At 42.8% G+C, this 16,680-nt stretch overlaps 1 protein-coding gene across 4 annotated transcripts in view; it reads left to right on the top strand.

The window, feature by feature from the left end:
- The window catches only part of smurf1 (SMAD specific E3 ubiquitin protein ligase 1), a 210,704-nt gene that overhangs the window by 145,050 nt on the left and 48,974 nt on the right, over positions 1-16,680 (top strand). For all 4 annotated transcript variants that reach the window (XM_072480930.1, XM_072480931.1, XM_072480934.1 and 1 more), the window contains 4 exons: positions 1,901-1,985; positions 12,520-12,758; positions 15,431-15,515; positions 15,610-15,756. In XM_072480930.1, coding sequence (XP_072337031.1) covers positions 1,901-1,985; positions 12,520-12,758; positions 15,431-15,515; positions 15,610-15,756 — 556 coding nt within the window. The remainder of the gene's footprint in view (positions 1-1,900; positions 1,986-12,519; positions 12,759-15,430; positions 15,516-15,609; positions 15,757-16,680) is intronic.

The following is a 16,680-nucleotide window of genomic DNA, read 5'->3' on the forward strand; positions in this document are numbered from 1 at the left end:
GTTCAGAGTAGGTTCACTAAATTGATTCCAGAGGTGAGGGGCGGGATTCTGTGGTCGGCGACGCCGAAATCGCTTTCGGCGATCGGCCGGAGAACCAACGTTTTCGCCGAAATCAGGGGCGGTGCCGCTTTCACGATGTTCCACCTCCTCCAAAACGGCCACCCCCGTTGCTCCGCCCCCGACTGTCTGGGTTCCCGACAGCCTTGGTCGCGTGTGCTACCTTGTGTTGGGAATGCGGCGTGGCGGCTGCGGACTCAGACCAGCACCGCCACAGTCGGGGGACAGCCAATCCGTGGGCAGGGGAGACTTTGGCAGGGGCTGGGGGCACTGTTGGGCAGCAGTCCGGAGGTCGTGAGCCTGGCCAAAGGGGGGCAACTATTTGGCAGGCCGGGTCCACGCGCAGCCGGTGCCATGTTGCACGACGTGGCCGCTGCAAGCCACCGCTATGCGCGGCCACGGGCCCGGCAATTCTCCAGCCGTATCGGCAGCTAGAGCCAGGTGCTCTACGCTACCTGTTTGCTAGCCCCCCACCAAACAGAGGATCAGTGGCCGTTTTGCGCCGATTGTTCGGTCGTATAACTCCACCGTTCCCACGGTGGCGTCAGGACATAGCCTGAAAATTGGAGAATCCAGCCCGAGGGTTTGACTTATGAAGAAAGATTGAGCAGTTTAGGCCTATGTGGGACAATCTAGAATGAGAGGTTGTAGTTTTAAGATAAAGGTAGCAGATTTAAAATCGAGATGAGGAGGAATTACTTCTCGCAAAGAGTCATGAGCCTGTGGAATTTACTATCCTAGAGTGCAGTGGTTGCTGGGACATTGAGTAATTTTAAGGAGGAGATAGACAGATTTTTAATTAGTAATGGGTTGAAGGTTACGGAGAACAGGCAGGAAAGTGGAGTTGAGGCCAAGAGGAGATCAGCCAAGATCGTATTGAATGGGGGAGCAGGCTCAAGGGGCTGAATTGCCTTCTCCTGCTCCTAGTTCTTAGGTTCCAAGGTGGGCAAATGGAGACGAGTTATAGATCAACCACAAACATGTTTGAATAGTGAAGCAGAACTAATAGGGTCAATTACCTACTACATTCCCTATGTAACACAAATGAATCATTCTAAGTTTTTTATACAAACCTTGAGTATCTGTGATTACCAGTGATTTATGTTTACCATGCTAATTGTTTCTAGTTGAGATGCTATTATTGACTTCAACACACAGGATTGAGGGGGCGGGGAGGGAGCGAATCAGCCAAAGTTCCCATGTTTGATACTTCAGTAATCTTTTTTATCTTTATTCTTTCATGCGATGTGGTCAGCATTTATTGCGCATCACTAATTGCCCTGAACTGAGTGGCCTGCTAGGCAAATTCAGAGGGTTGTTAAGAGTCAATCACATTGCTGTGGATCTGGAGTCACATGGGGTTAGGATGGCGGATTTCCTTCTCTAAAGAGCATTAGTGAACTAGCTGGGTTTTTATGACAATCGATGATAGTTGTCATGGTCGCCATAACTCAGACTATCTTTAGATTCCAGATAACTGAGTTTAATTTCCACGAGCTGCCTTGGTTTGATTTGAACCTATGTCTGGGCCTCTGGATGTACGGTCCAGTGACATTACCATTATGCCACCGCCTCTACTTTGCTGGTTGGAGAGGAGGATGAGGCTCATCTTTTCTGCCTTCCAGTCTAAATCTCAAAGGTGGATGCTGGGCCGAGGTACCAGCATTATGTTTGGTGGGTCACAGACACACGGATGGAAACGATGACAACAGTCTTAACAATTTTGGTACCAGATTTGTTTTGACATCTCCAGGATATAAAGACTTCACCTTGAAGACTATCTGTTGCATAATCTGCATAACATTTACAAAACTAAATATTGTAATTTTTTTTTCTTTTCCAGTAAGTTTACAAACACGAGATCGAATAGGAACTGGTGGTCCTGTTGTAGATTGTAGAGGACTATTGGACAATGATCTACCCGAGGGGTGAGTCAAGACTTCTTTGGATGGCTTCTTGTAGGAGATTTAACCATGTATGTAATTTTGTAAAATTAAATCACTTTCTGAAATTTTTAATTCTCTCAAAAGTTGGTTTAGATGTATTCCATACATTACAAGACCTCCTACTATATTAGAAAAATTACTGGTTCCAACACAGCTTATCCATATTAAACTTGTTCCCATGTGGAATGATTTCAACTTCTTGTGTTTAGAGAATTATTTTTTACTGTTTTTAGCAACGAATGGTAGATGATGCAAGAACATAAAGATCTGGGGATGTTTGTGCACAAATCTTTGAAGGTGATAGGACAGTTTAAAAAAAAAGGACATGGGTTTCCTGGGCTTTGTTAATAGATGGATAAGGCACAGAAGTCAGGAAGTTGCACAAAACACGAATAAAACATGAATGCAAAAGCAAAATACTGCAGATGCTGAAAATCTGAAATTAAAACTCAAAATGTGGAAATACGCAGCATGTGAAGCAGCATCTGAGGAGAGAAATAGATTTCACGTTTCAGGTTAATGACCCTTCATCAGAACAGAGATGAAGGATGATCGCCCTGACGCATCAACTCTATTTCTCTCCACAGATGCAGCCTGATCTGCTCAGTATTTCCAGAATTTATGTTTATGTTGCAAATAAAGCATTAGTTTGGCCACAACTGGAGTACTGAGGTCAATTCTGGGAACCACACTTTAAGCAGGGGCTTCAAGACTTTGGACAAGGTAGAGAAGAGATTTACGAGATTGGTTCTAGGGTTGAGCTATTACAGTTAAGTGGATCGACTGGGTTCTCCTTGGAGGCGGGATGCTAAGACGAGATTTGATGGAGTTTAAAATCATGCAAGGTTTAAATAGGGTAGATAAAGCGATAGTATTTTTCAATGGTTTAAGGATCAATAGCCAGAGGGTACTGTTTTAAGGTGATTGGCAAAAAGAATTGGAAGCAACATGAGCAAAGACTTTCTTGCATGACGAGTGGTGAGGATTTAGAATACATGCCTGATAGAGTGATGGAAACAGATTTGGTAGTAACTTTCAGAAAGGAATTGGTTAAATACTTAAGTGTGATATGGGGAAAGAGCATGGGAATGGGACTAACTGGATTATTCTTTGAAACAGCCAGTGTAAACTCGATGGGCTGAATGGCTTCCTCAGGGTTGTTCTGTTCTATGCTTCTCTGATGGGATTTTTTCCACCATTCAACTTAAAAATGAACTAATTTTGAGTTAAAATGGTTATTATGCTCATAAACTGAAATATTAATATTCATATGGTTCATGCAACAAAAATGATCTTTCAACAAAAATGGTCTATCTGAAAATGCATGAACGTTTTTGAAGGCAAGCCAAGTTTCAGACTTTGCTGAATGAGAGACAATCTCATTAAAACCTACAAAATTCTGAAGTGGATGCTGAGAGATTGTTTCCATTGGTCGGGGAATCTAAAACATGGGCACAGTCTCAGGGTAAGGGGCTGGTCATTTAGAATTGAGATGAGGAGAAAGTTCTTCAACTGACAGGCTTGTGAATCTTTGGATTTCTCTGCATGCATTTAAGGTGAAGATAGACAAATTTTGGAAACTCGGGGAACTAAGGGATATGGCTGACAAAATCAAGCTGAAGCCCAAGGTCAGCCAAGATCGTATTGAATGACGGAGCAGGCTTGATGGGCTGTGTGGTCTAATACTCCTATTTCTTACGTTCTGGCATGTCCAATTCTAACCCAGAGAGAAATGTTGGAAAGATTTTTGCTTGGTCTTTTAATAGCCCAGACCTTCTTGTCTCTGGATAGTCTTGAGACAGGAGGCACTCGGAAAGATATCCGTGGGACCCATCAGACATAAGCACATGCCAGGTTCTTATGCAGAAATTTTAAACTTCTGATTGTCAGCTTTACCCTGTCTTGATTGCCCTGTGATTGGCCAGAACCATACAGACTCTGGCTGTTTACCGTATACAAATTCTGGTTTTGTCATGGATTTGCATGAGAGTTTTTCATAGCAAGTATAAAATCAGCAAAACGCGTAAGTAAATTAGCTTGAGTGTCAAAGCACTCCAGAAACCTCTGACAATGCTCCACACCTTGTGGACATGGTGCTGGAGATGGTTCCCATTCAGCGCTCCCTGTGGAGGTTAGATGTGGCTTTACGAGCGGAGAAGGGGTTTTGTGAGCATGTGCCTGTGGCCATCGAGGAATATATTAGGTTTAACAGGAATGATTCAGTCACTCCCTCCAAGTTGTGGGAGGCCCTTACACAAGTTGTAAAGGGAGAGATAATCTCATGTAAGGCGCATTTAGATAGGCGGGTAATGGCGGGTAATGGCAGCGAGTGGTGGTTGCAATCTTGGAGATGGATCGCTGCTATTCGGAGGACCCTACTTCGGTGTTGCTGGGATCTAGGAAGCAGCTGCAAATGCAGTTTGATCTGGTGGCCATGGGGAAGGCGGTGGGCCAGCTGCGGCGCTCGAAGGGGATGGCTTATGAGCAAAGGGAGAAGACGGGCCCTCTTTTGGCTCACCAGCTGAGGCGGCAGGTGACTTTCCGGGAGATTGTACAGATTACATGGGCAGCACGGAAGCACAAGTGATTGGCACTGTGGCTTCACAGCACCAGAGTCCCACGTTCGATTTCCTGCTGGGTCACTGTCTGTGCAGAGTCTGCACGTTCTCCCCATGTCTGCGTGGGTTTTCTCCAGGTGCTCCGGTTTCCTCCCACAGTCCAAAGACGTGCAGGTTAGGTGGATTGGCCATGATAAATTGCCCTGAGTGACCAAAAAAGGTTAGGCGGGGTTAATGGGTTACGGAGATAGGGTGGAAGTAAGGGCTTAAGTGGGTCAGTGCAGACTCGATGGGCCGAATAGCCTCCTTCTGCACTGTATGTTCTATTAGGGACTCGGGTGGCAGCTTGGTCTCTGCTCCGAGGGAGGTCAGTGAAGCGTTCAAGGTTTTTTTACAGGGATCTCTATAGGTCGGAGCCCCCGGGGTTTGGGGCGAACATGTCGGAGTTCCGAGATTGGTTGTCCTTCCCGATGGTGGAGAGAGAGAGAAGGGAGGAGTTGGAGGCTCCGTTTTCCTCTTGAGGATGTACTGAAGGGCATTGAGCTCATGCAAACAGGTAAGGCCCCTGGTCTGGATGGGTTTCCTACTGAATTTTATAAGAGGTTTGCGGGCCAGTGAGTGCCATTGATAGTAGATATGTTCAATGATTCTTGGCTCGGGGTTTATTGCCGAACTCGCTTTCGCAGTCCTCTACCTCTCATCTTGAAAAAGGGTAAGGACCCCTCGGAATGTGGATCATATAGGCCCATCTCTCTTTTGAACGTGGATGCCAAGGTGCTGGCACTGCGATTGGAGGATTGTGTCCCAGAAGCAATTGCAGAACACCAGACCCGCGTTGTTAGGAGGCGGCAGTTATTGGCTAATATACTGCGTGTTCTGAATGTGGTCTTCTCCCCCTCTTCAGTCCCTGAACGAGAGGTGATTATATCTATGGATGCTGAGAAAGCGTTTGACCAGGTGGAGTGGGGGTACATTTTTGAGGTGCTTGGGAGATTTGGCTTTGGGCAGAAGTTCATCTCATGGGTTCGGCTATAGTATAGAGCATGTGTTCATACTAATGCAACAAGGTTGGGGTATTTCCTATTTAATAGTGGTACGAGGCAAGGAAGTCGATTATTGCCACTTCTATTGTGCTAGCGATAGACTCTTTGGCCATAGCACTGAGGTCTTCGAGTGAATGGCAGCGGATACGGCAGCTCGGTAGCACAAGTGGCTAGCACTGTGGCTTCACAGCGCCAGGGTCCCAGGTTCGATTCCCCACTGGGTCATTGTCTGTGCAGCGTCTGCACGTTCTCCCTGTGTCTGCGTGGGTTTCCTTAGGGTGCTCTGATTTCCTCCCACAGTCCAAAGATGTGCAGGTTAGGTGGATTGGCCATGCTAAATTGCCCTTGGTGTCCAACAAAAGGTTAGGAGGAGTTATTGGGTTACGGGGATAGGGTGGAAATGAGGGCTTAAGTGGGTCGGTGCAGACTCGATTGGCCGAGTGGCCTCCTTCTGCACTGTATGTTCTATGTTCATAAGGAGGGGCAGGGAGGGAGCATAGGGTGGCTTTATATGTTACGGATCCAGTCTTCTCTACGGACGGAACAATAAAACTACTGAGGTAATTCCGGTATCTGGGTATTCAAGTGGCCCATGATTGGCCCATGCTTCATAGGTTAAACTATACAAGTTCGGTGATAAGGGTGATGTCCAACTTACGGAAGTGGGATAACCTTCCACTGTCCTTGGTGGGCAGAGTCCAGACTGTTAAGATGAACATTCTCCCTAGGTTTTTAATTTCTGTTTCAATGTGTTTCTGTTTTCCTTGCTAAGTCTTTCTTTGCCACTGTTAACAAATTAATCACCTCTTTTATTTGGGCAGGTAAATCACTAAGAATTTGTAGGGTATTCCTTCAGAGAGACCAGCAGTCATGGCGTTCCCCAATTTGTATGCTTATTTCTGGGCGACCAATATTGAGAAGGTGCTGGGGTGATTGGGAGTGTCAGATTCTGTATGGGGGCAGATGGAAGCAAGTTCGGGTAGGGGCTTGAGTTTATGGGCGTCGCTCCCATTCTGCCCAGTGAGATATTTCACGAACCCGCTGATGATATCTACTTTAAGGAAACGGAAACTGTTTAGGCAGCATTACAAGCTGAGCACCATGTCATTGTTGGCCCCTATCTGTGGCAATCATTTGTTTGTGCCGTTGGGTCTGGATGTGACATTTAAGTCATAGGAAGGAAGGTGCCTTGTATATTGTGGAGATCTGTTCATGGAGGGAAGGTTTGTTGGTTGCGAGGAGCTTTCGGTGAAATTTCAATTGTCAAGGGTGCACTTGTTCCGCTATATCCAGTTACACAGTTTTGTCTGGAAGGTCTGCCTACATTTCCCTTAGCGCCTCAGCCCTTCCTGCTGGGAAGAATCCTATGCTGGGGTGTTGTGTGGTAGCATTTCAAATATTTATGGACCGATTATGTCAATGGAAGCTGTCTCGCTGAACCAGATGAGGGATGGGGACCTATTTTGAATGAGGACATGTGGGGTGAGGCCCTTTGTAGGGTGAACTCCACTTCCTCCAGATTCAGCTTAAGGTGATACATACGGCTCACCTAACTAAGGCTAGGATGAGTGGGTTCTTTGCAGGAGTGGAGGACAAGTGTGAGCGGTGCTCTCGTGAGAGTGCTAATCACACCCACATGTTCTGGTCATGTCCAAAGATGAAAGCTTTTGGGCCTCCTTTAGCACCATGTCAATGATTCTTAACACTGATCTGGAGCCTTGTTCATTGGTGGCCATTTTTAGGATGTAGGACTTGCCGGGGTTGCAGACCGGGATAAAGGCTGATGTTCTTACCTTTGCCTTGTTGATAGCCCGGAGGTGATTTTTACTGGGATGGAGACCCATGAAATTTTTATATCTGAGAAGGTCAAGTATACCGTTCGGGGGTCATTGGACATCTACCTGAGGTGGCAGCCATTCATTTTCTGCTTCAAAGAGTTAATTACCATCAGCTGTTGGGGAGGGGTGTTGTTTTGGTCTTTCCTTGGGTGGGATTTATCAGTTCAGTTGGGTGCTTTTTTCTTTCCTTTTGTGCGATATTGTACTATTTGCTATTTGTTTTCTGGGCTCTTTGATGTTAATGTCATGTTTGTTATAAAGGAAAAATGTTCAATAAAAATATTTTAAAATATATATAAGAAAAAGTGTGGGGGGGCAAGTGATATAAGTGATGGAGTGGCTGTGTTTTCACGAGTTCTGGCTCTGCTCGTTTTTTAATTCTTTATTTTATCCTAATGCGCATCCCATAATTACCAATTTTTTGGGATGTATGGCTTGTACTATGTCCTTGAATGATCCTGGCCTGTATTTTGTGACAAAGAGCCAAGTTTAATCAGAGAAAATGCTTGTTTGATTGAGGCGGTCGGAGGTTGCTGGAGTGGGACCCAGTTTAGAGTGGCGGCTTTGCTGGTGAGTGGGCCCATGCCTCGATGTACTCTTTGAATTAGGATGATGGCTGCTATTGCAAATTATATTTTGAATCATGATCTCAGCTCCCTGGTGCAGGCCTTTGGTGCTCACTTTGATGAACTGCGAAATATCCTTGAAAAAATAGTGGAAGCACAGAAGAGAATCATGGTATTTGATAGTGCACTTTCCCTAGTCGGTCTTTCGAAATCCTGCTGCCTGATGTGTCGTCTATCCTGACTGACTTGGTAGTAGGAGTTGGACAAGGAATGTTTGTGAGCTCGATCTCTTCGAGGAGTGGGAGGCATGATCCCAACTGAGCTTGAGAATTGGCAGCCATGCTTTCGCAATCTTGATTTGTTTCAAGTTCGACTGAGCACATTGTATCTGGTCTTCGCAGCCTGGGGTCAGTTGGAGTCCCCAACCACTGGCCTTATACTACCTTGTCCTCATGTTCGTCATGAGGGTTTGGAGGTGGCTCGTTATATTGAGTCATTGGCGCCATGGTTCCTTCGAGCCTGGAGGTCGGGCAATGATGTGACGGAGGTGATGGCACTTCATTCGATGGAACTTTTGAGAGATCCTGAGTATTGTGCAACAACCCTGTTATTGCTTTGGCCTTTCCAAGCAACAAAGATGGTATTATTACCCTGCAATTCATCAATTATCCTGGACTTTATTCCTTTGTGATTGTGCTCTTAACTCCTGTTGTCTTTTCTCCTGAGGGCGGCACGGTAGCACAGTGGTTAGCATGGCTCCCTCAGCGCCAGGAACCCAGATTCAATTCCGACCTTGGGTGACTGTGTGGAGTTTACAGGTTTTCCCTCCGGAGCTCCAGTTTCCTCCCACAGTCCAAAGATATGAGGATTAGGTGGATTGGCCATGCCAAAATCCACTTAGTGTCCAGGGATGTGCAGGTTAGATTACGTGGATGGAGTGGGTGAGTGGACCTGGATCGAGTGCTCTTTTGGAGGGTCGGTGCAGACATGATGAGCCGAATGACCTCCTGCACTGTATGGATTGTATAATTCTGCGGTTATGCGATGTTTGAGGGTGAGGATCATCTGTTACCTTGTTTTGGCAAAAAAAAACAGATTGAGTCGGTAAAGTGATATGTGGTTTGTGCATTATCTTGCCCTTTTTTAAAAAAGTATGTGTAATCCTTGCATTTCTGAGGAGGGAGTGCACTTTAGTTACCCCTTACCTCATTTATAGCGAAGATGAGTAGAGGCACGTGGCTGGTATGGTGGCGGCTGGTAGGGTTAGAGAAGTCCTCACTGGGATTGAGGAAAGCCCCAGTTAGAGCTAATCATATCAGGTTTTTATTTTGCTTTTGGTTACTCTGAATTTTGAGAATCCGTGCTTATCTCCTTTGAAGGCCTGGACAGATCCTGGAGAGGACTGGGTTCCTTGTAATTCTTCCTGGTGGTTTGTGTTTTTGAAGCTACTGGAGAAGGGGGAAATGAGTGGTGATGCATACCTGGGTGTGGTTGGTTTATCCTTGCTCAATTTGTTGAAGTGAGAGTATGTATTCTATGCCTCTGCTTTGTTGGAGCCCTTCTCTGGGTTGGGCATAGGTTTGATAGGGGAGTTAGCGCCCTCCTCCAAGTGGTCTTACATAGTGGTTTCTGGAGTGTCCTCATTGTACTTGGGTCTTCCATGGGAGGTTATGATTTTGTCTCTGTTGAGGCAGCGCAACCTTGTCCCCTAGCACACACCTTGTAATGGCATATAGTGCTGATCTGTGTCTGATGTCCTAACTCTCGCGTTCCTCCCATAGGGGTAGGGGGCGGGTTCGTCTCTTCATCTGGGTAAACGGTGTGCCGTTATGAGCCCCATTTCGGTCTATTGGATTACGGGGGTGGGTGGTTCCCTTATTGTATCGTGTGGAGGGAATCTGTGCCCCCTCCCAAGAAACCCAATTATGGGTGTCTTGATTCTTGTTCTCTTCAGTAGTGGGGGTCTCCTCGGTCGAGGCAAATGTGATTTTTCTACTTTTGGGGTGGTTAGTGGCCAGCTGGGTGGTAGGTCTTGGCGTGTGTTGGGGGTACTGGCTCCTTTTTGTAAGATTGTGCTGAATTAGACAGATCCGGTGCTGGGGCTGGCATCCTGTCATCCCTTTATGGTTGGGACATCCCTCCTCGAAGGCACTTATTAGGGACATATTAAGAGGCTGAGTTTTGATGCGCTATGAGTATCCATAGTTAACTGACGCCTTAGTATTCGAGGGTGTGGGGTTGAGCCAGGTCCTGCACTGTGGTTGATAACTTGTTGCCACCCCCTTATGTTTGGGACGTTTCCTTGTCTGAATGAGCACCGTTTCTCCTCTTCATACGGTGGTGGGCATGCGCCATAGGAATACGGACCTGTGGTTATGCCCTGGTCCTCCTTACCCTGAGATCATCTGCTACTGGTGGTTTTCCCTTTTACTTCCATCCTGGCTCAATTAGGTTGTTGAGAGGTGTGACTGTACTGACTATAATCCAAATCTATAGCAGCTGGGCCTCTCAGTGTAAATAATAATCTTTGTTCTTGTCACAAGTAGACTTACACTAACACTGCAATGAATTTACTGTGATAATCCCCTGAAAATCCCCTAGTCGCCACACTCCGACGCTGGTTCGGCTGAGGGAGAATTCAGACTGTCCAATTCACCCAACAAGCACGTCTTTCGGGACTTGTGGGAGAAACCGAAGCACCCAGAGGAAACCCACGCAGACACAGGGAGAACGTGCAGACTCCGCACAGACCGAGACCCAAGCCGGTAATCGAACCTGGGAACCTGGCGCGGTGAAGCAACAATGCTAACCTCTGTGCTACCATGCCGCCCTAATGATGATCGTTTTGCAGCGTGCCTGAGGCTAGGATTATGTTGCGTCTTGTGGTTATATGTAAAACATCCTCCTAGAACTGAGTTTCTTGGGAATTTATTTTGTATTTTTTCTATTTTTGTTATGGTGGGATCAAAGAATCCTTGATTGGCTCCATCAGGGGCACAGGTGGCTCTGATATCGAGGGGAGGAGGTTGCAGTGTGTCATTGGTGCTTCTGGTGTTGCTTGAGTAAGGAAGGTTGCTTGAGTAAGGGAGCTATGTACCAGTGCTGCCTGAAATTGACATGAAGAACTTATCCTGAATTTTCCTGGTTGTTGCGGGTAATCACTTTGTGGGAAGGTGTGCACCTTTTTGCCAAGTTTTCATGGTCTTAACCTTTTCTCCGTTGTTCTCCGGTGGTGCATATGGAGGCACTAAGTTGAGTCTAATAATTATACAGACTTATTGCTGGTCTGTTGTCCCCCCTCTCTATCCATGCATGTCGAGACATTTTTCCTGAGCTGTACCATTCCTGTGATTTTTCTGGTGTCATTTGTTCAAATGAAAAGCTTCAACAAAAATACTTTAAAAAAAATACAAAATAAAGTAATTTTGTAGGAATTTGTTTAAAGTAATTATGCAACTTATGCTAGGCATAGTTTCTAGATTATAATGGTTATATATTTTTTTAAACCATTGAAAGATCATGGTTGATTTTTCAGGTTATTTACTTCAGGTTATGACACTTAGAAATATGCTTGCATTCATGAATTCATATGCATAAAACAAAATGTACATATTTCCATTCTCATTTAAAACTGATGGGTATGATTTCCAGGCCTTTTCTGAAATACTTAGGAGAGGTTTTAGCAAACTTGCCTGTTTATTGGTCTGGACTAGAGACTATAGATGAGGTAATGCCATCCTGATACTGATACAAAGATCATTGAAAAAACACTATAATTTAAAGCTTTGCGCCTCTGTTCCTTTTTTGTTACAATAAATTGCACCTAATCTGAGTTGAAGGCATGAATTGTAATATCTGAATTAACATGTTTGAGTATATTTCTTCAGACTAACTGAGAATGGTAATTATTCAGTGAATAGTAAATGGTCTTGGATTTATTTGACTGCCTAAGCCTTTTAAGGACCTCCATGCTGCATTGTATAATCACAGTACTCAACACATGTATAGGTATTCCGAATCTATTATGTGAAATGGTTATAATGATTGTATCTGTTTACGGTTTAGGTCCTATCTCAACAGGCTATTAAAAATTACATTTATTAAAGTTACATAGCAATGAACATAGTGTCTGACAACTTGCTTAGGGAAATGTGCGTCTAAACATGCAGTTTATAAGCTCAACTTTCTTGCAATTTTAAAATTTTCTCTTTATCTATAATGTTATGTAAATTTCATCTTTTAGTATAATGTGGATAGATGCTGGAAGTATTTGTAATATATATTTTACAAGTGCATGATTTCCCTTGTCTCCAATGAAACACAGAAGAAAATGTGTGTTTAGAGTGTACTTGTTTTTAATTCAACATTTTCAACAACGTTATAAGGCATGTATCAACAGTTAATGTTTCCTACAACTTAATTGGGTCTGCATTTATACAATAATTATTTTGTTAGTGGCAGTATAGTAGCTATGGAATGCTCTTTGAATAATGTGCATAATTTTGAATCAGGCCACTTTTTGAGGATTCTGGACCTGGAAGGCCGCTAAGCTGTATTATGGAGGACACCGTACCATTTACAGACATAACAGGTGCTGCGGGTGGAGGGAACTGCCAATTGATAGAGTCTCCAAACCAGGAACAGAGACTTCAGACACAGCGAATCCGAAATTTTGGGGTTCGAGTTCAAATGCACACGCCACAGAGCCGGCCGCAAGGCCATCAGTCACCTGTATTGCCAGAGGGATATGGTAAAGCTTGGATTCAGTAGTGCTTTTTTTTAACTCTTATTCAGAAGGGAGTGCTAAAGTCAAATGGCCATTTTGTGATTGTCAGTAAATAATTGGCACTTAGAAATATGCTTGCATTCATGAATTCATATGCATAAAACAAAATGTACATATTTCCATTCTCATTTAAAACTGATGGGTATGATTTCCAGGCCTTTTCTGAAATACTTAGGAGAGGTTTTAGCAAACTTGCCTGTTTATTGGTCTGGACTAGAGACTATAGATGAGGTAATGCCATCCTGATACTGAGCACCGATAAAGTGAGTGAACACTGGAAGAGCTGTCCCATAAAACATCTTGTACAACCATAGCAGATCCGCCTGTACCATTGTACAGGGCTCAAATAAAGGTAAATTGTCCCAGATGAATGCTTTCCCCTTTGAGGGGGCGAACTGACTGGTGGTGATGTAACCTGAGGATCACCACACTTCAGGCGAAAGACAAGGTTGAGAAGGCAGGCCTCCTCAAATAATTGTGTGTTAAAATTCTTGTTGAGTAGCTTAGACTTCCTCTCTCCTCTCATATCCATCCACTCTAGTCCATAGCTTAAAAAACATTAACACCAGAGTTTAACGACGTCTTCATCCATCGGTTGGAGAACTGTGGAGGAAGGCAAAAAAACAACATCCAGACTGAAGCTCCCTTAATTTGTTATCTGATTTGTTGACCCCAATAATACGTCAATGTCTCTTGCTTTTTGGATCCGTGTCCTTGATTTTCAAGTTAGTAAGAAAAGAGGTATATTTGATCAAACATGGGGAGAATGGGAAGTAATACCGTATGCATTTCCTGGTGAATCGATACAGAGAGATATTGACAAGAGACAGCTTCATCTCTTTTGAGTATGAATTTTAAGTCACGCAGAGCACCTAAAGTACGGAGATAATTAATTGTACTCCCGCCCCCTTTTTCTTCTCTTCCTCTCCCCCGCCCCTCAACTACCCAGCCCACCAATGAATTTCTACCAAATGTGTGAAGAGTGCCGTCCACAAACGATGCCATGAATATTTGTACTAGTACACCAGAACATTTGTATTGTATTCTTTCTCACATTTTATAAATGACTTTATTGCATCACACTGGCCATCCCAACTCACTTCATAATGAAGGGAAAACACATCTACATTGTTAATGCACTCAGTCTTAACCTCAATAAATTAGATTTTAAAATAATTTGCAGAAACATTATAAACATGAGCATAAAACGCGTGCTTACACTTTCCCTGTGAATTTTGGAAAGAAAATGTTCTCTTTTCATTCCTCTCACTCCATTCTCTCCAGGTTAATTTGAAAGATTTTTGAATGTTGGAAATCTTCCATTTGTGATAAGACTAAATAGTGAAATGCATAGAGCTCGTACGAAAGGTTTTTAAAAAATTGTATTCAAGCACAAAAGTACGATACATTTATTTTGTGGCAAACATATGTACAAATGTTTATGTTTTGAACATTGGAGGCCCTTTTGTTGTTAAATATGTCCATCCACATATTTGGATTACCCTCGAAGTTGCAAATTTTTATAATGCTTGGAGAGAAAGGAAGGAATTTTAGGGTGGAATTCCCTGTGGAAACATATTTAGGAAATTACACCTGCAATTATCCCCATTTTGTCAATGTCTTTACACCCAAATTTCTTGCCCATCTCATTAACATACGCTGAAATGTAAAATTGGGTATACAAAAGCAGAAATCAACATAAACAATTAGGCCTCCAGGAAAAGTGCCAAACTTACACCAAATATTATTTTCTAACTATAAACTTTTAAGTTATCTAAACATCACTTATTCACATGTTTTAAAACGTGCAAATATGGAAGCTTTTCAGTTTTTATCGTAACTTAGACTTATTCTATTAAAAAAGCATTAAAAGAAACAGGAAATGCAGTGCAATTCTCAGGATATATTTTTTAAAATAGCAATAAAACATCAGAAAAGGTACTTTCCTACCGCACCTAAAGTTTTGTGTATAACGTGGCGCCCAATTTGAACTATCATAATTGCAGAACATTTTAGTATACGACTCTTCAGTGGGAGGCAGGGCCATTATATAGAGCCACTGATGAGATGGCTCTAGTCTAAAGCAATAACTAAATTTGGGCATAGCGTAATTATGTTTAAAACACATTTGTGCCTGTGGTTCCTTAATCTTTTACACTTGGGTATTTGCTTACACTTCAATTGCCTGGTAATTATGCATACAGATACACAGCAAATTCCAACATATTGTATTACATTGCCTGCAATTCTAATTTGAGCAAACTACTTGGTTTAGGAATGTGCAGTTAGTTCCGGACCAAGATGATATTTTTGCCTAGAAGTTTTAATTTCAAATACTGAATTTTAATGCATGGATTCCCATATATAACTTTGAAGGAAAGGAAAGAAGGTATAAGCTCAGTAAGAATTTTCATCAGCACATCCAACTACAATTTCTCTCACTTGAAGTACAAACTTGGCAAATTTATCTTAATTACAAATATAGAGAAGATGGAATTAATACAACACATATTTAATTTTCATGTAATGTGCAATTCTAGGGTCCATGCTCAAGCAGAATGTGTCGATTCCATTGCAGTTCAGGTTCTACAACAAGAAAAATAACTTGTTCTAAATTATTGTCTGTTTGTTTTCAGAGCAGCGAACAACTGTACAGGGACAGATTTATTTCCTGCATACACAGACTGGAGTCAGCACTTGGCACGATCCTCGAATTCCAAGGTTAATTAACAAAATTTGATAACACTTGCCAAACAGTTCCTGCTATATAGATAATTTCACTTGTTCTAATTTGATTTGTAATTTGTTTGTGCAGGGATCTAACAAATTTCAACTATGATGAGCTTGGTCCTTTGCCTTCTGGGTGGGAAGTCAGAAGTACAGTGTCTGGAAGAATATATTTTGTGGATCACAACAACCGAACTACACAGTTTACAGATCCCAGACTGCACCATATAATGAAGTAAGTTATTTGAAGGACAATCGACCTTTTTAAAGAATTATTCATTTTTTTGTGATGCATAAATATCATCATAATGGTCTGTTCCTTTTCCAATTGATAGTACTTTGAGTTTGTGCAGGTATTTTTGTGGAGTCGTGCAAATGTCTCTTGCAGATGCCTCACCTGGGGACGAGCAGACCTTTCCAGTGTCATTTATGGTCCTGGAACCGTGGGGGAATATTGTTGAATTGACCCTTTGCAGTAGTGTTTGTTTTCTAGTCTTCTGTAATGTTTTTAAATCAACAACTTTCTGCCAAATTTTTGCCTAAGACACCCACCATCAACACTTACAAATTTCTCACCTCTTAAACAAATATTCTGCTTTTTTTATTCTTCTGATCATCGAGAATAATTTTACACATCTCTATTATTTTCACCTGCCATCTTGTTTTTGCATGAATGGAGGAATTGGATTCAGCGTTATGATTAGTTCAAATTGGGTTAATTTGCATTGAAATAAAAAAGTCTGGGGACTAAATGCCTCTTGATCTTTCTTACTGCATGTCTATTTCTTTCTGCAAATATTTTGTTTGTTAAAGACATTCACTTGGCTGTATGTAGAGGATAATTTTTCATTGGTGCCTTACACAACTCAATACATTTGATTATTAATGAAGAGCATGTTTGGAGGTTTAACATGTGAACATCTGTCATTACCGAGAAAATAGCGTAGCTATCTAATTCTCTGTTGTAACTAATTCATACTAAAAACAGGCATAGGCCATTCAGTGCTTCAAACTTGCTCTGCTATTCAGTGATATTATGGCTAATCATAGAATTTACATAGAGTCTGTATCCTAAATCTATCTATCAGCTTTAGGACGTGAACTGAGGCCAAGTTCACCTCTTAAGTGGATATAAAAGATCCCATGGCAAACTTGTACG

Source organism: Scyliorhinus torazame, chromosome 17 (genome assembly GCF_047496885.1).
Source record: "Scyliorhinus torazame isolate Kashiwa2021f chromosome 17, sScyTor2.1, whole genome shotgun sequence".
NCBI classification, from domain to species: Eukaryota; Metazoa; Chordata; class Chondrichthyes; order Carcharhiniformes; family Scyliorhinidae; genus Scyliorhinus; species Scyliorhinus torazame.